The sequence below is a fragment of the Columba livia genome, chromosome 2 (assembly GCF_036013475.1).
Source record: "Columba livia isolate bColLiv1 breed racing homer chromosome 2, bColLiv1.pat.W.v2, whole genome shotgun sequence".
NCBI classification, from domain to species: Eukaryota; Metazoa; Chordata; class Aves; order Columbiformes; family Columbidae; genus Columba; species Columba livia.
Genome location: NC_088603.1, coordinates 78,181,087 through 78,203,852, shown reverse-complemented (window position 1 = coordinate 78,203,852; position 22,766 = coordinate 78,181,087). Strand labels below are relative to the sequence as shown.

The window sequence follows — 22,766 nt, the reverse complement described above, 5'->3', positions numbered from 1 at the left end:
AACTAGAGTAATTTTGTCTTCTACTACTGTGTGTCTGCAGTGTCATTAAGGTGAAGCTACTAGGTTTTTTCCAAACGAGAATACTCAAGTTGAACTCTTCTGAGGATAGGTGTTTCAGCTTACGTGAGGCACTGTATTTAAGAAAAAAATACTTTTTCCTTTATATAACTTATCAGGGAAGAAGAAAATTATAAAACATTTGAAATTGTTACTCCAAAGATACAATATTTATTGATGGACTTACTGAAAGACATGCTATTTAAAACAACTTGTAGTATCCTTTTTAATGAAGCGCAGTATATTTTAAGTATTGAAGATTTTAGGTTTCTTCCAGATGAACTAGGGTATTGTAACATTTGTTTTCAGATTAATAAACTGAGAATAATATATTATAGTTAATATATGCTGTGTTTAAATGGCTAAGAAAACAAAGCAACTTAATATTTTCATTTGTAATTTTTAGTAGTATTAGTGTTTCTTATCCTAAAGCAATGGTTCATGTGCAGATGACCAAGTCAATTCCGCTACCCGGGAGTCCCCGGCAGCCCTTGCGGGACCGGCTGACGTGGCGCGACCGTTACCACGGTGACGCGGGAGACTTAAAAGCGGCTGTAACTCGAGACAAGCACTCAGTTCCTCGGATCAGCTGACTGAAGCACGCTCGGCCGCAGCCGGGAGGGAAATCTCGAAGCTACAGAGGTAAGAGAAGGTAAAGAGAGGGGTTTCTGGTCGCGTTTTCTATTCCGCTACCCGGGAGTCCCCGGCAGCCCTTGCGGAACCGGCTGACGTGGCGTGACCGTTACCACGGTGACGGAAGTCACACCCCTCCCCCTTGCTTTGAAAAAGCCTCCGGGAGGGCAGCAATGCGCCGCTGCCCACCAGGCGCTGGGAGATGAAAGTGCTTGTGAGGCAGGTGAGCACAACCCACACGGTGCTGCAGCAGCGACTGGGGCTGCTCGTGCAGTAGGGCTCAGAGGTTCTGTCACTCCTCGCTGTTAGACCTCTCACTTGTTGCTGGTGGCACAGACTGGGGTGTGGCAGGGCAGGTAGACTGGACACAACTAGCTCTTGTAGGTGAGTTTGTCCAGGGTTTCATTTTGTTTTCTTGTCCCCAATTTGACTAAGGGTAGTAATGGTTTCTAGAAAAAGGAAAGCTGTTGCTGCCATTAATACAAAGAGTGTGTCTACACAGACACTATCTGCCAAGAAGGATGCAGCCACCCAGGCTTCTGGCTGCGCAGTGTCTGTGCCTGGCATTAGTATCAGAGAATGGTATGGGAGGCACCTGTGTACGATGTGACCAGGTCAATGACTTACTGTGCCTAGTGGCAGAGCTTAAGGAAGAGGTGGAGAGACTAAGAAGCATTAGGGACAATGAAGAAGAAATTGACTGGTGGGGTCAGGCTCTTTTGACTCCTAAGGGTGTGCAACAGGAGACTGCAAAGCCTTGTCCCTCCTGCCATAAGGCGGATACAGCAGATCTAATTGATGGGGGGAAATGGAAACAGGTCCCTGATCAGAGAGGTAAAAGAACCCTCTCTCGAACCCCATCACCACCCTTGGTGCCCTTAACAAATAGATATGAGGCCCTGGACCCTGAAAATCAGGCAGAGGACAGCCAAGAAGATCCACCTGGAGAGCCCTCTGGATGGGCCTCATCAACAAAAAGAATTACAACTGCAGCTGTAAGAGGAAAAAAAAAAAGAGTGGTAGTAGTCAGTGACTCCCTTCTGAGGGGAACAGAGGGCCCTGTATGTCGCCCAGACCCATCCCACAGGGAGGTCTGCTGCCTTCCCGGGGCCAGGGTGAGGGACATTAATAGAAGACTTCCGGAGCTGATTCAGCCCTCAGACTACTATCCCCTGTTAGTAGTCCAAGCTGGCAGCGAGGACATCAACAGAAGAAGTACCAAGATAATTAAAAAGGACTTTAAAGCACTGGGACAGTCAGTTCATGGGACGGGAGCACAAGTGATATTTGCCTCAGTTCCTGTGCTAGCTGGGATAGATGAGGAACTAAATAAAGAGAGGAGCAGAAAAGCCCATCTCATCAACAGGTGGCTTAAGGATTGGTGTCACCGTCAAAATTTTGGGTTTTTTGACCATGGGCCAAGCTCCGTGGTACCCAGTCTCCTCAAATCAGACGGGCTTCATCCTTCTAGGGAGAGCAAGAGGACTATAGTCCATAAGTTGGCAGGGCTGATCAGGAGGGCTTTAAACTAGGTTTGAAGGGGGAAGGGATTGAAACTGGGCTCTCCAAAGATCAGCCTAAGGATGGAAAGCCCGAATTAAGAGGGAAATCAGCAGCCCACTTGAAGTGCATGTACACTAATGCACGCAGTATGGGCAACAAACAAGAGGAGCTGGAAGCCATCGTGCAGCAGGAAAGCTATGACATAGTTGCCATCACAGAAACATGGTGGGATGACTCATATGACTGGAGTGCTGCTATGTGTGGCTACAAGCTCTTCAGAAAAGATAGGCAGGGTAGGAGAGGTGGAGGGGTGGCTTTATATGTTAGAGAGTCACTCGTCTCTGTTAAACTTGAGGTCATCAGTCACAAGGTTGAGTGCCTGTGGACCAGAATCAGAGGGAAGTTCAACAAGGCTGACATCCTCGTGGGTGTCTGTTATAGACCACCCAACCAGGACGATGAAGGAGATGATTTGTTCTACAAGCAGCTGGCAGATGTCTCAAAATCGACGGCCCTTGTTTTTGTGGGTGACCTTAACCTGCCGGATATCTGCTGGGAGCTCAATACTGCACCGAAGAGGCAGTCTAGGAAGTTCCTAGAGTGTATAGAGGACAATTTCCGTCATCAGCTGGTAAATGAGCCCACCAGAGGCAAGACCCCGCTAGACCTACTGTTTACAAACACAGAAGGGCTGGTGGGAGATGTAGTGGTTGGAGGCCGCCTGGGGCATAGCGACCATGAAATAATAGAATTTTCAATACTCAGAGGTGCAAGGAGAACCATTAACAAAACCTCTACGGTGGACTTCCGGAGGGCAGATTTTTGCCTATTCAGAAGTCTAGTTCAGAGCATACCCTGGGAAACAATGCTTAAAAACAAGGGGGGCCAGGAGGGTTGGACATGCTTCAAGCAGGTGATTTTGAGTGCACAGGAACAGGCTATACCAGTGTGCCGAAAGGCTAGCTGGCGGGGAAGACAACCAGCTTGGCTAAACAGGGAGATTCTGAATGAAATCAGAAATAAAAAGAGACTTTACCGACTGTGGAAAAAAGGGCTGGCTACTTATGAAGAATTTATGGAAATAGCTAGATCATGCAGAAAAAATATCAGGGAAACAAAAGTGCAATTTGAAGTTAATTTGGCCAATTCTGTCAGGGATAATAAAAAGTCATTCTTCAAATATGTTAATAACAAAAGGAGGGGCAAGGAAAACCTCCATTCTCTGTTGGACTCTGAAGGAAATATAGTTAACAAAGATGAGGAGAAAGCTGAGGTACTTAATACCTACTTTGCCTCAGTTTTTACCAGTAAGACAGGTGGCCCTCAGGACAACTCATCTCTGGAGGTGGTTGACAGAGATAGGAAACCAAATAGGCCCCTTGTGTTCCAGGAGGAAATAGTTGGTGATTTACTGAGCCATCTGGATCCTCACAAGTCTATGGGACCAGATGAGATCCATCCTAGGGTGATGAGGGAGCTAGCAGAAGAACTTGCTAAGCCGCTCTCCATCATCTTCCAACAGTCCTGGCTCACTGGGGAGGTCCCATATGATTAGAAATTGGCCAATGTTACCCCAGTCCACAAAAAGGGCTGCAGAGCTGACCCTGGCAACTACAGGCCTGTCAGCCTGACCTCGGTGCCTGGCAGGGTTATGGAACAGATCATCCTGAATGGAATCACACAGCACCTTCAGGATGGACAAGGGATCAGACCCAGCCAGCATGGGTTTAGGAGGGGCAGGTCCTGTCTGACCAACCTGATCTCCTTTTATGATCAGGTGACCCAGCTGGTGGATGAGGGGAAAGCCGTGCATGTGGTCTATCTGGGCTTCAGCAAGGCCTTTGACACTGTCTCCCATAATATACTCTTGCAAAAGCTGGTAGCCCATGGCGTGGACAAGTGTACTCTATGCTGGGTTAAGAACTGGCTGGAGGGCCGGGCCCAGAGAGTGCTGGTGAATGGGGCTGCATCTTGCTGGCGGCCAGTCACTAGTGGTGTTCCCCAGGGGTCAGTGTTGGGTCCAGTCCTGTTTAACATCTTTATTGATGTTTTAGATGAGGGGATTGAGACCATCATCAGCAAATTTGCTGATGACACCAAGTTGGGAGGGAGTGTCGACCTGCTGGAGGGCAGGAGGGCTCTGCGGAGGGATCTGGATAGACTGGAAAAATGGGCTGAATCCAATGGGATGAAGTTCAATAAGGCCAAGTGCCGGGTGCTGCACTTTGGTCACAACAACCCCCTGCAGCGCTACAGGCTGGGTGCAGAGTGGCTGGAGAGCAGTCAGACAGAAAGGGACCTGGGGGTACTAATTGACAGGAAGCTCAACATGAGCCAACAGTGTGCCCAGGTGGCCAAGAAGGCCAACGGCATCCTGTCCTGTATCAAAAATGGCGTGGTCAGCAGGACAAGGGAAGTGATCCTTCCCCTGTACTCTGCATTGGTGAGGCCACACCTGGAGTATTGTGTTCAGTTCTGGGCCCCTCCGTTCAGGAAAGACATTGAAGTGCTGGAGCAGGTCCAGAGAAGAGCAACATGACTGGTGAAGGGACTTGAACATAAGACCTATGGGGAGAGGCTGAGGGAGCTGGGGTTGTTTAGTCTGGAGAAGAGGAGGCTTAGAGGTGACCTCATCACTCTCTATAACTACCCGAAGGGAAGTTATAGCCAGGTGGGGATTGGTCTCTTCTTCCAGGCAGTTAGCAATAGGACAAGGGGGTATGGGCTTAAACTCCACCAGGGGAAATTTAGTCTGGATATTAGAAAGAAATTCTTTACAGAGAGAGTGGTCAGGCATTGGAATGGCCTGCCCAGGGAGGTAGTGGACTCGCCGTCCCTGGAGGTTTTTAAACTGAGATTGGACATGGCACTTAGTGCCATGATCTAGTAAACAGACTAGAGTTGGACCAGGGTTTGGACTCGATGATCTCTGAGGTCTTTTCCAACCCAGTCGATTCTGTGAGTCTGTGATCCACCTGTGGGCCTGCTCCTGGCTCTTCTCAAATGCAGTCAGATGCCCAGCAGCCTACCAGCTGATCCTACCAGCACAGCACAGCTGATCCTATGACACATCGCAAAGCTCTGGCACTTCAGGGAAGCACAAGGTCTATTGCACATATCCAAATCAGCAGCAATGTAAGCATAGTCCTGATAGAAAGGTCAAACCATGGGGAGCAGTTCAGTAATGTGACAGGCTGAAAGACTGGGGACTAGCAGGACACACAATCAAGTACATAGTGATGAGTTCAGCTGCTTTTTTTACAGGAATCTTACAACTAACTGTTGGGTTGCTCTTCTGGTTCATCTCACTGGACTCTGCATACTAGGCAGCAGTTGAGCTACTCTTCTTATATTTGAGTATTGAGTGACATATTTCTATATATTTTATTTTAAATTACAATAATATCTTTGTCTTGCCACATTTTGGCAACATTAGTTCATCTGTCCAATTCCAGATAAAGCCAGTAAAAATGCAGCCAGTGCACTCTTGCAGGTAAAGCTCAAGAGAACTTACATGTATTTGCCATTACTGTCAACTTCTCTTACATACAGAAGAAGCAGAAATCTCAGAGGCATAAAAAAGCATAAAATTGCAGCAGCAATATGTGCAGTGTGGAAGACACCCAGTAAGAATACGGGAGTTTTCTCATAATTCTTATTCCTTGCTTAAGGATGTATTTGTGTACTGATATAAAAAGCAGTCAATTATCTTTGCAGATCAATTCTTTTATGATCTTTTAAAACCTTCTAGTATTTTTTATTTTAGGATTGGGAAGCTGACAAGCTGTGTTTGTTCCTGAGTTTTTAACTAGGAGGTTATATTTTAGTAAAAAAAAGAACCTTCTTGCTCTTTAAATAATTATTATTCACAATACTTAGGCTTGGTTGTTCCATTTGAAAGAGTAATTAGCTGTTAAATGCAATAGTAGAAAATATATTTCATTGAGAACAACAACATTAATATAAATCATAACAATTAATGATATTACAGGAAGTTTATTTTCTCTGATATGCTCAAGTCCAGGTATAGTAATGCAAATACAAAGATTTAGTAGAAATACCTTTTGCAGCTGTCACAGATATGCTCTTCACTTCTGGAGCTTTATAGATAATGAGTTAGATTTATATATTTACTTGTATGGAGTATGATAAATATGGAACTTTGCTTGGAAACAAAACAACAACAACAAAAGCTATTAATAAATAAGGTGTCAAGAATGTGGGCTTCTGCATCTGGCCTAATGACTAAGCCTAGTGATATTTTGTCTGTATCTGATTATTTCTCTACCACAACTAGAAGTAATAGTTTCTGTAACAATTTCCATTTTCTGGCTGCATGTACTTGTTTAGGAGGAGAGTTAGAGGAAACTCCTTACAAATGTTCTACTGTATGGCTAACTTACTTACAGATGGATATTATTTTAGTGCTTTAAAGGAGATACGGCTAGTATTATCCTTCTACCATTTTTGTATTTGTAAAAGAGTTGCCCACAGAATGAAATCTATTTCCTTGAGAGAATTCTGAACTTTTATTTTATAAAATGGCCCTGAATTTTTATGAAATGTTGAGTGAAAATTTCTTTAAAATACTGATTTAAAACATGAACTCATTGCATATTTGTTTCAATACCATCAAAAGTATAAGCAAAATGCAGGAATAGTTAGTAAAATGCTGAAATTGGAAAAGTCTAAGAGAAAAGCTCTATTGTGATGTTTGTTTCTAATGTTAGCTTTTCTTCATAGGATGTTTCCAAGTCTTTGATCCTCTTCTTTTTGGAAGAGTGAGTGAACTTATATGTTGTTATCCAGAATGTTTTTCTTCATTATCTCATTTCTCTCTCTTTTCTCCACACTAATTTCCTTGACTATGGCACAACCTCTGTGAACCTGGGATTGCCCTTCCACATCTGTCTCAAGACTTGCCTGAGTTAGTCTCAGGCTAGGCTATTAAGTAAGTAAGAGAGTGAACTTAACCATCAAGCATTATTTCCATGGGCTGTCCCAATGACAACTGAAATTACTTCCTGATATCCTTGATATCAATCAACTCGTATCTACACAGTATCTAGTCACAGCCCAAATTCCAAAACAGCTTTTATTTTATCTCCCAAATTTTTATAAGAACTGTTACCTTGAGGGCACTGCAACTTCAGTCCTGGATTTCACCAGTGCTACCAGTGCCATCACCATTCTTCCAGCCTCTGGGCCACAAGGAAGTACTTTTGAGATACATTTTTATGTGAAAGCAGTGGCAGTTGAAAAAGGAACAATGAAAGAAGTTATTGTCCAGCAGGTTGGTGTTCCGCAACAACTCGCTTTCAAATGCAGCGAGATATACCATGAAGTCTCTGTTTGGTCTATACTGCTCAGCTATATTGGACCAAAGGGGCAGAAACAAGATATTCCACAAACTGTGGAGGTTGCAGAAATGTCAGAATCTTCTCAGGGAAGTTCTCCAGGCCATATATTTCACATATATCTTGTCACTGGTTGACAACTGTCTGTTATAATTACTGGTGGGAAATCTGACTGACCTTTTTTTAACTTCTTTATAGTCTTACCAGCATCCAGAGATGTCTTCTCCCTCTCTGTAAATTAGTTCCCATATTAAAATCTTCGTAGTACACAGAATGTTGCCTTCCATTTCCTCCAAATTTAGTTGTCTATAGAAAGACAAGAAAAAGGTGAAAGGAAGGAGGGAAATAAACAGCTAGTTATAACTGAACCTATAGACATCCTTCCTTCAGGAACGTTTGGCTCTCTGCAATTTATCACAATGGCCGCTGATCAAAATCCAGCAGGATCCTTAGGTAATAGTTAAGGATTAAACAGATAACGTAATTCACATCCTTCTTATGGGTTTTTATGCCTAAAACTGGTACTATTCTTCATCAAGATCCCTTCTAGAGACTGATAATCCTCATAAATCACATTCCCATTTGAGCCCAGTTTTCCCTTTGAAATATTTTCCTTAGCCCTGTCACATACAGATGATGTAGCAACGTAGATCTATTAGGCCTATTTCAGTTTTTCAATCCTCTTTTTCTTTCTATGAAAACTAGTAATCTTTTCACAGCAGCTGCTAAGACTGTATTTCGAAGGACTAACTTGTACAAACAGAAAGACTCGTATATGAGCTTAATATACTGATTCCTCATCTGTGTAACCTGTATCTTTCATAATGATAGTCCTCATTCCCTATTTACAAAATTGCCATTAGGACCATGATCTTAACGGAAGTTATGATGTTAAAATTACACACACTGAGAAAACATTCAGGTTTCCAAACTATGTTTATGAGTTGCACTTCCATAAGACAGATTATCTGTTTTCCTCAAGCTCAATGTATCCTGAGGTTCTGAGGTCCTTCTGAGACTTTGATTTCATGGTGTTTCTGAGACATGATTTACTTCTTGAAATCACTTATTATTATTAAATCAGTTTGTATTGTGCTCTGAAATCAAGAATAAATTATAGGCTGTCATTTTTTTTTCTTTTAGGTTACAAGAAATAAATGTAAATGAAAAGTATTATTTTATTCTCTTTCTACCATGCATTCTACTAATGTAAATAACCCAAACAGGACAAAAATAAAGAAATATTTCAATAGTATTGTGGTTTGACTTTTTAAAAGTAATCCTATAAAGAAAGTGAATTTTAACAGTGGTTAAAAAATACCTTTTTTTTGTGCAAAGCTAATCTCAGTTTGTTTTTAAATTGCTTTAGCAAAAATGCAACTGACAATGTGTGAATTCCACAAAAAAACTCAAAACCTATGCACTAATTGAGTTTAATTTGTGAAACATTATAGTTAGATTCTAGACTGAATCATGGTCATTATGTGTTCCTTAATTTTTTAATGGAAAAATAATGACCACTTTCTAAGGGCAAAAAGAAAAAAACACCTCCTTGATGGTGAAAATTGTACTATATGGGTTATGTTAGAGCTCAGTTAAAGCCATATGCAAGTTCACCACAGGAAGAAGGGGTCGAAAAGCAACAGTTTCCAGACACTCTGTTGTGGCCACACTGTTGTGTGTGTACTCAGAATCATGTGAGATGATAGATACTATAAATCCAAATCCTTCTTCCAAAATAAAAATTTTAGCCTGCCTTAGCCTTCACACTGGTGTTTCTTCAAATGCTCTGTATTCTCTAAATTACAAAATGCATTATTCTAAGCATAGCTAAGGGTTACACATTTCTTCACCTGAATTCACCTAAACAAATTTTATACGCATGAGAATAACAACTGTACAAGTTATTATTTCTCATTATTAGAAGTGTTACATGAATAGTACCTAGATGGTGTTAAGAAATGAAATCACAGGTTTAACTTCTTTTTGCTTCTCTAATTTGGAAACTAATCCTATAAGTTTTCATCTCTGTGTTTCTAATAAATAAAGAAGTATTGCTTAATGCATATGACCTCCATTATACCTTTTGAGATAAGAGCAGTCTTTTGTAAAATACGTGGGTTGGCAGGGAGATGACATGAACATCACTGCAACCAGGATTTTTCCCTTAACTTTATGGATTTAAACTACCTACATTTGAAATGTTAAAATGAAGTTAATTTATAAAGTATGTGTCTTGTAAATCATTTAACAACTGGAAAATTTAAGAAGAGATGGAATTTAATTATTGTCAGCATCTATTCTAGAGACTATTATATCAATGGGAGTCAGCTTATTAGTTCCAGTAGATTTTGCATCAGTCCCTAAACTAGTCTAAACTGCTAGAAATTCACATTTTATCCTAATCATTCCCTTAACACTTTGCTTGTGATCAATGTGTATTTTAAACTTCACAAATGAGATTAAAGCTTCATTTTAACTGAATAAATGACATAGAACTAACTGAACATTGCCTATGTGTTTGGTACAAGTTTTTGCAGAAAAGACAAAGGGTAGTAACAACAAAATTCTTCATCATTACTTGAGCAGTCACTATGATTGAGTGACAACATGAAGTCAGTTGTTTTGCACCAGTAAGTTACCTAATAAATAGAAATGTGCATGGTATTCAATATGCTGTCTTCCTACATAATGAGATTTACAGAAACACCTGCTTAAGTAATTTTATACTGACTCACTTGGGAAAACAAAAACACAGATAAAAGACTAACAGCCTGTGAAAGATATTTTTCCTTTACTTAAACATTTGCTGCATTTTATTCCTCTGGGAGGGGGGGGGGGAAGCAAACAAAAAAAAAGCACCAAAAAAAAAAAAAAAAAGCAAACAAAAAAAACCCCAAACAAACAAAAAACAACAACAAAAATGTGAAATCAGTAAACATTACTTTATTCTTCTGGCTAACCAATGGCTAAGTTGATTTCTTAGTTTGACGTGATAAATTAATTAATTAATTATTTTCAAGCAGGGGATTAGAATGACAAGACATGACCTCAAGAATAGTTCACCCTTCTGTTTTAAATCCTTGAAACACCTGTACATAGTATTGCTATTAACATGTTAGTTATAGCTTGGAAAATAATGAAAATTTCAGAGGAATTAATTGCGGCTTCCCATTCAGAGGCTGGCAAGAAAGAGTTAATTAGTACCTTCTCTCTTGATACACAAATTTGTAAGAATACCTATGAACTTATGCAAAATTAATTGAATTGTTCTATGCTACATGTAATATCTAATTTACTGGAATTGAGTTAATTTTGGCATTGAGAGTGAAAGAAGGGTAATTCTTCAAAGGATTTTGAACTGACAGCTGCAGTCCTACATGTTTTCCATCAAAACTCATTTTTTGATAGGAAGCAGTCACAAAGACTGTTTTCTACAGAAAAGTTAAGTTTTTAATAAAAAGACTGGTTTTATAAAATCTGAAAACCTGAAAGGAAGGTTGTAGCTATGTCATGCAAGAGGTAAAAGCTGTTCAGGGAGCCTTGGTTACAGAACTGAATTACAGTCTGGAGCACAGGTACAATGGTTTCTATTGAGCACTGTATTAATCAATCATGTGTTTCTACAATGCAAACTACATAAGAGACCCTGTCCCAAATGTGTCCTCTCTGTTATCCTGGAACTATAATCAGAATCACAGAATCACAGAATGGTTGGGGTTGGAAGGGACCTCTAGAGATCAACTAGTCCGGGTGTGTCAAACTCATTTTCACCGGAAGCCACATCAGCCTTGCAGTTGCCTTCAAAGGACCAAATGTAATTTTAGGACTGTATAAATACAGTCCTGATGTGGCCCCCAGTGAAAATGAGTTTGACACCCCTGATCTAGTCCAATCCACCAGCTAAAGCAGATTCACCTAGAGGAGATTGCACAGGAATGTGTCCAGGTGGGTTTTGAATGTCTCCAGAGAAGGAGACTCCACAACCTCTCTGGGCAGCCTGTTCCAGGGCTCTGTCACCATCAAAGAAGTTTCTTCTCATATTCAGATGGAACCTCTTACGCTTCAGTCCGTACCTGTTGCCCCTCATCCTGATTCCAGCCATTGTTTTCAGATGGGAAACTGAGGTAGAGAGGAATTGATTTCACAAACATCATAGAAGTCTGTGCAAATCTTGAAACTGAATCTTGCCCAATTCAGCAACAGTCCTAAGACTGGAGTATTGGTGACATTGCACTACAATTTGTGAGTGTTCTGTAATATCATCCTTAAGGACATTTTTACATGGAGGAAGAATTTTCCATGTGCCAATTTTCAGCACTAATGTGCTTTATAAAACTGGACATTTTTTTTTTCCCTGTTTCATTTTTCTTTACTGTTTTTACAGATTAATGATTCCTGCCTTTGTAATGTCCTTTCACAACTGTGTTCTCTTACTGCTAATAATTATTGATTGTTTATTTTAAAGTAATTCAAGGATAGCTTTAAATTGATGGATTTCTTAAGGAATTTTTTGTGATCCCTTGCTACCTTTATATGTTGCTATATAATAAAGCAGAAGCACAGCAACCTTATGACAGTTACACATTCCCATCTGCCTGAGAATATAAGAAAATGGAATACAGGTCAAAGTAGGGAGAATGTGAAGAATTAATTCCATCTTTCCTGAATGGTTTCAAGGATACTTCCAGAAAATATCTTGCTTAGTGTTGCTCCATTCAGTTGCTTCTGTTCTATGACTACTTTGTCAATAATAAAAGAGTCCTTAGAGAGGAGCCTTAAAATTTGCTATTGGGAGTTATATTTCCATTGTTTGGCTGATAAAATTGTTCAGAAGCTTATCCAGAATGGTTTGATGTTTTGAAGTCCACAGGCTTTTCAGTAATTACCAGCAGTTTTACTCTTGCTGAACTTCTCCTTCCAGTGAAGTGACAAAGAACTGAAGTTCACAGATTATTTTACCAAGGTTTACATCTTGGGTCAGGGACATATATCATTGAGAAATGATACTTTGCAGATGTACAGTCATGCAACAGTTTTCTTTGGTATTTGAAGATGCTGAATTCTATGCTGATTTCAAACCAAAGGCAAAACCAGAAGCCCAAATACTCAACAATGGTATCAAGGAGGATTTGACTTTGAAATTAAAATTTGTTTGTGTATGTGTCATAGGATTGGAAGAAACTTCATACATCCTGTAGCCCATTCTCCAGACCAACATATACATAAATTATTTCAAGTAACCTGGCTGTAAAACTTTAGCTGATGAAGATCCCAAAGTGTCAAGGAAACCCGACTCAAAGCTTACCCAAAGATGTTACAGAATATTTGTATGAGGAGCTTTTGAATTAATTGTTGTAATACAGTATTGTTTTACTGTACTGACATCAGAGAAAAATATCTTGATATCATTTTGCTGCTAATTCTAAATGAGAAAAAATTACATGGGTATTTATTCATGAGACACTGTTACAGCTTCACCCGAATATATAAGTTACAGATAATTTATACTCTTAAGAAAAGCTTCATCCCATCCTTAAAATGGATTTGGCATAGCTGAGGAAACAATCTTGTTATAATACTAGACAAAGACATAGTGAAACTGGGAGAAATGTTGGCAATTCACAAAGTCTTGGAGCACAACCCAGCAAACAGTGGGAGGAAAACATAGTATAAGTGCACATTAACTGCATAAGTGACCCAAAAAACCTCACAGACTCAGATCATTATTTGACAAAGCATAACAAAGCATGGTCTTCAACTTTCATAAAGAAAAATAAAAGTACCTTCTTAGTTACCACAGGCTGCTCTCTAGTTCTGTAGAATTTTTACTTCTCTTTCAAACTGTAAGTCAAGAGGTCATTAAAAAATTGAAAAGACATCTCTTTTTTCATTAGGCATTTCAGAAGAAATGTTCAGTAACAGCAAGTGACAGTTGGCTGCTTTGGCTATTTTCACAATGTGTTGTGATTTCAAACATGCTACTTCCAACATGTAACATCCACAATGAAAAAGAGTGGCTGAGATGCCAAAAGAAATTACTATGAAAAACTGATAATGAAAGGACTCCATGTATGAGATGTGCTAGTGACATGTTAAGCCCAGTTCAGAAGACTCAGTGAACTGCTGGAAGAATATTGCTGCCAATTTTAAGCACTCCTGTTGAAAGGACAACTAGCTAGATCTAACCTTCAACTGTCTTCTTTAGCTGTCTGAATAATGCTTGACAACTCTCCAGATCCAATCTCTGAGAAAATCCTAATAAAATGGAATGAGAGCAATATGAGAGAACAGAAGTTTCTACTGAGCTTTTTGCTGCACAGCCAGCCTACGTATTTGGCACTAGCAAAAGCTTTCTTATATGGAATAAACAAAAAGCTATTTGATTTAGCTCTGAGGTTAGCTGAATTTTAATGTACAGACGTAAACCAACATTACTTCAAGAACCAACTTCATAATTGTAACTATTTTTTTGAGAGGAGGGTCCCAAAAACTGATAAAAGCTTCATAAATGTAAATGATCAGAAAAATAACTCATCAAAACAAAAGACAAATGGCTTGGATAAGTAAAAAAGCTATTAAATTACCCAGATGATTATATATATTTTTTAAATTCACAGTGGAGAAGTACTTTACAGTAAGCAGCTGGAAGATACAAGGATATAAGAGAAAGCATAACAGGGTAGCACTAGGAATTATTTTTTTCCTTATAGCAGTAAAGTTCCATAGTCAGCACTGAAGAAAGTGTCTTTTCTATGATTGTGTGTCATTATTCTGAGAAGCAAAATAAACCAGCTTAAAACAGGTGTCATTCTGCAGCATCTGGGCTCCTTTAGGTACCTGTGTTACTTACTCTTACACTTATCTGAGGTATAACTGTGCTCCACTGCCAATAGTGGAAACCAACTTGGAACAATATACAAGTAATTATCTTTAAAATAACTCCAGATATTTTCAAGAGGTTAAAATAAAATTATGTCCTTAATCAAATTACTTCTGATGTTAACAAATTTTCAGAAGTCAAAATTTCAATTACGCATAACCTCCAAATGTACCTATTTTGACCATTTATGGGGGCTGGGACTTTTATACAAGTTTAATGAGTTAGATTTTTGCTTGATATCCGTTCTAAAGAAAAAGTCTTGTGATTTATTCATAACACAGTAAGTCTATTAAAGTGTCAGAGGTTGAGGAACGAGAAATACTGGCACACTCATAAAAATGTTTTTATTTGGGATGTGTTGTGGTTAGTTTAAAAAGAGATTAATTGAAATGGATTATTTATAGTGACTGTTTTCAGATAGCCTGCTTGTAATTTAACTTGCTTATATAGGGTGTTTTGGGGGTGGGTTGATGTGAAGCTGATTAATAAGCACAGCTGTCTTGGTGGTAACATGCAGTTTCCTTTAAAAATCATTATTATATTTCTAGTTGGTACCGTCACTATTGACAGTGATTAGGAAAAGAATCTAGTGTATCTATGATTAAAATGAAATTGATAAGACTTTTTAATATAGTGCACATGGACATTATTTTTAGCTTAGTGGCTTATGGAATTGTGTCAGTGTTTGCTGATATTACAAAGTGGCAAGCAGCTCTGAACACTCAATGATAGAATAGTTCTCTGCTAGAGAGCTACCTATCTGCTTTCCTTTATAGGACAGACCAGGAAAACACTTATATTTCCTATGTCCATATCTTTATGATAATAATATCTGCCATAAGGGATTTTTAAAATTTTTCTTCAGGAATTTAATTTGTGAGTGATAAGTATAGAATATCAAGTGTCAAATCAGTCTTAACCTTTCTTCCAGATAAGGGATTTCCTCCTGTTGGTGGAATTGACTGCTGAATTCACAAGGAAAGGTTTTGCATATTCTTGGCCTTCCTTTCATTAGTACGTTATGTCCACGCTATATAGGGCTTTGGCATTACAGAGACATGGAAGGGAGTTTAATTTTTTATTTATTTATCTATCTCTTTATCTATTTATTTATTTTAAATCAACAGCATGTTGAGTCAGAGAGCTCAGATACTTGAAGAGGTAACCAATGCTCTTCAAGTAAGAATGGTCATTTACTTATATTTTCTTTTTAATTATGAACTGTCATGTCTTTGTTATTTTGATTTGCTATACTTTCCCCAGCTTTATAATATCATCCGATTAAATTAACATAATCTTGCTCCCCACTGCAACTCTACAAACTAAAAACAGTTCTTATGGATCCAAAGAAAAGCAATATTGGATAAAACGTCAAAACAAAATTTACAGGAGATAACAAATTAGATACAATACATTGTTGTTTGCTTAGCTGCCTTAATCCAGTGAAAACTAGTTGTTAAGAAAAAAGTTGTTTTGAAACACCATGCTGTTTTCTTCAGATACTTTGTCCTAGCATGCCAGGAACAATCGCAGTCATCTGCTTTGTATTGTGGTCATACAAAAAAACTTGATTAATATGTGCTATTTTTTTCTGGATTGAAGTCCTGCTCCAACTGAAATCAATAACACAACAGGTTTTGGCTTCCAGAAGAGCAAAGAACTTCTCCTTGGGCCTGGTACAAGGAATGCAGGGACTATCTTTTGTGTGAACTATTATTATACTCCAACACAGTGTTAAGCAGCCCAAACCTGTTTCAGAAACTTACTGTCACATTAGAGGTCTATCCAAAATCTTAACTATTAAATAGCTCCGGCCAGGTTCACAATCATGGCGTATTAGCACTATGGGCATATTAAACTAGACCTCAGGCAGTTGCTTTTTTATATCTCACACCCGTCAGGAATCCTGCACACATCCTGCATTCAGAGATGCTGCTTAGTGTCTGTTTAGAAGCCTTGCTGACAACACCAGTAGCTGAAATTGCCCTTATTTTAGTCAACTGCCAATGTATGCAGTCAATTTCACAAATACATAGGCAAGAAAGATTCTCTTTTGTAGGGGAAGAATAGTAACTTGACTGTAATTGAAGTGTAATTTCAGAGCTACTGGCCGTACGAAGTAAATGCTGGCCCTTCAGAACCAAGCTTCTATTTATACATCTAACTTTTAAGAAACAGATATTTTCTTTTATTAGACCTAGACTTTCAGATATCAGAAAGGGATTGTGTGACACAAATATTATTCTGTCAAAGCATATAATAGAGCCCATAATAGTCATATTGTTTTGTTCTTCCCTGAATTCTTAAGATGCCTAATGACACCCCTTGGGAATAGAAACTACAGGTCCTTACTTTATCACTGACAAGAAACAATTCAGTAACTCTGATTTTATCTGTGTCTGTGGAGAGGATTAGTAGCAGTCTTTCAGGAAGCAATCCAGAATCTCAAATTTCTGTAAGAGCACAGGTCACTTTTAATTATCTCTAGCAAATCTCAATATCTACATCACACACACACACACACCCCACCCCACCCCCCCCAAAAAAAAAAAAAAAAGATAAAAATAAACACTGATGTTGATGCACAGCTTTAGTCCCAAGTATTTTCAGAAAAATTCTGCAAAGCTACCTTTAAAGATAAAACATAGTAACGGTTCAGCTTTAATCTTTGTTATGCCATCTGTGGTTCACACAGCAGTCAAAATATTAGTCAGTTAATAAAATTGATGGTCTCTTTTACTTCTGAGTTACCTTTGTGGTTTCCAATAAATTATGGGAAAAACCCAATAAAATATTTTCTGAAACAGACACATAGAAATTAATTTCTATTGTATAATCAAAAGAGCAAGTGAATACTCAGTTGAAGTTAACAAAGTCATATCAGAATAAATGTCTGGAAAAAATGAGACTACATTCTACTCTCCCCAATCAGGAAAAAAATAAAAAAGTCATCACGATAGGTTAAATTGCCACTGGATTTAAAGTTTATGTCCACTTAGAAGGATTCAGTGCTGTCATTTGATCATGGTTGGTGTTGTTGAATAAAGGACAATTCCATTTACTAATATATGACTGTATGCAAACATACAGTCATTCAGGTGATTTTTTTTTTCCTGAAGCTGAGAAAAAGCTTAAGAACCATGGAATTTAGAAAAAAAAAAAAAAAAGAAAAAGAAAGATAGTATAGAGAATAGAAACCAAGTAACCAAGTTCTGTAGTATAAACAATTAGACAAGATTGTGACACAATCCACTCAAACTGAATGGTAAAAACGATAATAGGAATTAAAACTTAATTTTAAAGCAATAGAAAGTAAAAAAAAAACCCTAGATGTCACCAACCACAGATATCAAGGATGGCATACAAAGTTCACAAAGCTGATAAAGACCCTAGGATATCAGGTTGTGTGCCATTCTAAGTGTATTTCTAGAATTACCTCACAGACTATACAAATCTTAGGAAGCACATTGCACTAGATTAAGATGATGTTTTACAAAAGTGGATTGAAATAAAAGAGTATTCAAGTACATTTATTCTAAGTATTTCTGTACTATAACTGCAAGAAATCAATTACAATAGTCAAAAAAAAAAAAAGGAAAAAAAAAAGAAAAAAAAAAAAGAAGAAAAGAACATTTCACCTTGACATTAGTTAATATTTACAAGAGATAAGCAATTTGGTGCACAAGGACTGAATAATTAGCTCACGGGTGTCCAGTAAGATAATAGAAGATATTTCAAAGCCCACTTACACTAATTTTTAAAAAATAGTTAGACCATAGTAACGAGGGGTAGCCTTAGAAAAGATGAGATAAAAAGTTTAATGGCTTAAGTGATCTGTCTAAACATAATAGACTTGTAGGTATTTGGGGTTTCAGGAAGTTCTGATTAAAGGGTAACATAATAGAGATCATCTCTTTTATGTAGATTAAGGAGTTACTGAAAATTAATCCCATAAGATAGTCAAACTTCACAAGAATGGAGTATTAATCATGTGGTTGACAAGGGTGTTAATGTACCTGTTTTTATTTAAAACTTCCATCTAAAAATAAATTTCAGAGATGATAGAAAAAATGATAGAGCAGGGAGGCACTCAGACCGAGCGATTTGGGTAAAATTAAACCAAGTCTTTGTCATCAGAGTATTCATCTAGCAAAGAAGCCACACAGGCCACAGTTACAGAAGTGATGAGTGCTCATGGAAGAGCTCTGGATGGAGGAGCTACTTGGATGCTTTGTCCCAGAGACCTTTCTTAAAATTTGTTGCTACAGTAGCCAAGTAACAGCTACACACAGCTGCTTTTCTGATAAAACAGAAAACAGACTTAACAGCTGTATTGAATGTGTAAACAATGGAGAACATTTTTTACTTATAAGTCATTCACTAACTTAGACAAAGACTAAGCCTTTAACTTCTAAGAATTTTTCATGTATTAGCCCCCCATGTCACACCCCAAAAAAATCTTAAATTGAGAATTATTAAATTTCTTACTATTGGAGGCTAATTACTATTAATATCTAAATTACAATCTCAAAGTCATTCAAAAATCTTGCCTATAAATATGTTTTCTCTACAGACTTATCTATAGAAATTCACTATGAAATTTTTCCTGTAGTCATAGACCTTAATGAAGAAGAATTCAATTCATAAGAAGCTAAACCAAAAATTCAGCAAACCAGCCATCTTCCTTAAGCTGTCCTACTCATCAGTCCTCAGTAGGTTTGCTATGCTTCCTCCTACTGTGTGAGTTTTGGGCAGCAGAAAAAGTATACATAAAATACTAGTGTCCTAATGACTGCTGTAGTGCCTATGTGGTGTTTTGACCATTCTTAGATAAAGCCTTCTGGCTGCATTTTTGATTCAAAAGTTCAGGAGCACATCTTCTTCTATGTAGCAGAGCCTGTCTCCAAGATACCAGGAAAAATGTCACTTGCAATATCTGGCTTGGATTTATGCAATATGAGTTCCTTGAAATACATCATACTCGTCTAGCATCTGTTGCAGAAAAAAACATGTATTTGAGAATAAGTTGGAGCATTCTTATGTGGATGAAAAGGTGTGGAAAGAAAACTGCATTATGAGTTTATAAACAATTCAGTACCATCTATATTTATATGTAAATAAAAAAACAAAACAAAACAACAAAAACAACCAAACAACCAACCAAAACCAAAAACCAAACAACCCACAAATCAACAAAAAATTCCAAGCAATGAGTAGTCATTCAACATGTATCTTAGGCATAAGAAAAAAAAAAAAAAGTGTGTTAATGTTAATTTAGAGAAGGAAAAATAGGTGATGGAACATGACTTCGAATAAATTCTGTGTTGAAACTAGGTAAATATCTGAACTATTATTTTCTGGAATCTTTAATCCATCTAGAAAAATATTACTCTAAAATCCTCAAATGAATCCTGCTGGAAACATAAAAATTAAAGTGATGTATGTTCCCAAGGAAGTCATTCCTATCATGTTACAACATTGTGATCAGGAGATGAAAATTGACCAGGAAAAACAAAGAAACAGAAACATGCATTTTAAAATTGTTGCAATTAGAAGCTGCAAATATAATATCCAATATCCCTCTTTGAATATATATTCTAACTAAAACTATTTTTGTGAACACAATGAGTGTAAATTGAATTTCAATTTTGAATCTGAACAGTAAATCCTTCAATAGCCTAATATCTCAGGAATGATGTCTTGCAGAAGGTACAGCACTGTAAGGAAGCTGTTTGAAGTCTTAACTGTTGTGAGGGGTGTTTTATGAGTACATTCACCTTGCATTTTTGGCTGGACATGGCCTTTAATTCCTGTCCTAAACCAAAGTGTTGCTGCACAGCTAATAAACATGGATGGATGAAATGATCCTTGTGTGCAGAACTTAAATCACTTTATAAAGCTTTCGAGATGCTTAGGGGTGAAATATGTCACAGAAAATTTCACAGTATTGTGTGAACATCAGTCTTTCTTTCTATGTTATTCCCATAAGCTACCCATAATAGCATCATTTCATGATCAGTCAATGACAATATATTAGAATGTAACATCACAATGTTTTTTGAATCAGAAAAGGGTGAGACCAAACCTCTTTTGAAGAGTATTGGCTGATTTTAAACTGTAGTTTGGATTAATGGCAAAATAGGAGCATGTTATTTTCAGTTACGGTAAAAAAATTGGAAGAAAAAACTAACATAGTGTATAGATATAGGAAGAAAACACAAAACACTCTCTAGCTAGATAAAGCCCTGAGAAACTTGGTGTGAATTCAGTCTAGATCAAGTCTGAGAAGGAGGATGGACCAGAGGTCTTCTGTTGTACCTTCCCATTGCAAGTGTTCAGTGATAATGCCACTGCAGGGCTAACAGCACAGAACAATGATCTGCCCTGATGCACATATTGACTCACTGATTCCTTCAAGCTCTTGACATTTGCCAATTAGACCACAAAGTAAAGCCAATGTGAGGTGATCTGCTGCAGTCTGAGAGTACCTGATGGTGATCAGATAGGGATATTTAAAAAAAAAAAAAAAAAAAAGTAATAATTGAATTAAGGAATAAGCAGAATACATTTTTCTCCTGGTTGGGCATGGGGAGAGGGAGGGGAGGAGGGAGAAGCCAAAAGCAACCAACAGAAACTCACAACATTCAGCTATAACAATAAAAACCAAGAGTAAAACATGAAAGTAATTTCATTTAGATCCTGCTGACCATTTCAACTGACTCCACCTAAACTGATTTAAAATACAGTTCCTCGGATCAGCTGACTGAAGCACGCTCGGCCGGAGCCGGGAGGGAAATCTCGAAGCTACAGAGGTAAGAGAAGGTAAAGAGAGGGGTTTCTGGTCGCGTTTTCTATTCCGCTACCCGGGAGTCCCCGGCAGCCCTTGCGGAACCGGCTGACGTGGCGCGGCCGTTACCACGGTGACGGAAGTCACACCCCTCCCCCTTGCTTTGAAAAAGCCTCCGGGAGGGCAGCAACGCGCCGCTGCCCACCAGGCGCTGGGGGGTGGACGCGCTTGTGAGGCAGGTGAGCACCACCCATACGGTGCTGCAGCAGCGACTGGGGCTGCTCGTGCAGTAGGGCTCAGAGGTTCTGTCACTCTTCGCTGTTAGACCTCTCACTTGTTGCTGGTGACACAGACTGGGGTGTGGCAGGGCAAGTAGATTGGACACAACTAGCTCTTGTAGGTGAGTTTGTCCAGGGTTTCATTTTGTTTTCTTGTCCCCAATTTAACTAAGGGTAGCAATGGTTTCTAGAAAAAGGAAAGCTGTTACTGCTGTTAATACAAAGAGTGTGTCTACACAGACACTACCTGCCAAGAAGGATGCAGCCACCCAGGCTTCTGGCTGTGCAGTGTCTATGCCTGGAATTAGTATTAGAGAATGGTATGGGAGGCACCTGTGTACGATGTGACCAGGTCAATGACTTACTGTGCCTAGTGGCAGAGCTTAAGGAAGAGGTGGAGAGACTAAGAAGCATTAGGGAGAGTGAAGAAGAAATTGACTGGTGGGGTCAGGCTCTTTTGACTCCTGAGGGTGTGCAACAGGAGATGGCAAAGCCTTGTCCCTCCTGCCATAAGGCGGATACAGCAGATCTAATTGATGGGGGGAATGGAAACAGGTCCCTGATCAGAGAGGTAAAAGAACCCTCTCTTGAACCCCATCACCACCCTTGGTGCCCTTAAATAGATATGAGGCCCTGGACCCTGAAAATCAGGCAGAGGACAGCCAAGAAGATCCACCTGGAGAGCCCTCTGGATGGGCCTCATCAACAAAAAGAATTACAACTGCAGCTGTAAGAAGAAAAAAAAAAAAGAAGAGTGCTAGTAGTCAGAGACTCCCTTCCAAGGGGAACAGAGGGGCCTATATGTCGCCCAGACCCATCCCACAGGGAGGTCTGCTGCCTTCCTGGGGCCATGGTGAGGGACATTAATAGGAGACTTCCGGAGCTAATTCAGCCCTCAGACTACTGTCCCCTGTTAGTAGTCCAAGCTGGCAGTGAGGACATCAACAGAAGAAGTACCAAGATAATTAAAAAGGACTTTAAAGCACTGGGTCAGTCAGTTCATGGGACGGGAGCACAAGTGATATTTGCCTCAGTTCCTGTGCTATCTGGGGTGGATGAGGAACTAAATAAAGAGAGGAGCAGAAAAGCCCATCTCATCAACAGGTGGCTTAAGGATTGGTGTCACCGTCAAAATTTTGGGTTTTTTGACCATGGGGCAAGCTCCGTGGTACCCAGTCTCCTCAAATCAGACGGGCTTCATCCTTCTAGGGAGAGCAAAAGGACTATAGCCCATAAGTTGGCAGGGCTGATCAGGAGGGCTTTAAACT

General features: G+C 39.0%; 1 protein-coding gene across 1 annotated transcript in view; it reads left to right on the top strand.

The window, feature by feature from the left end:
* LOC135578557 (uncharacterized) overlaps positions 1-22,224 on the top strand; it is a 28,849-nt gene extending 6,625 nt beyond the window's left edge. The window contains exon 2 of the mRNA XM_065052598.1: positions 507-22,224. Within this exon, the coding sequence (XP_064908670.1) occupies positions 2,321-3,748 (1,428 nt within the window). The 5' untranslated portion in view covers positions 507-2,320 and the 3' untranslated portion in view covers positions 3,749-22,224. The remainder of the gene's footprint in view (positions 1-506) is intronic.
* The last annotated feature ends 542 nt before the right edge of the window (positions 22,225-22,766 follow it).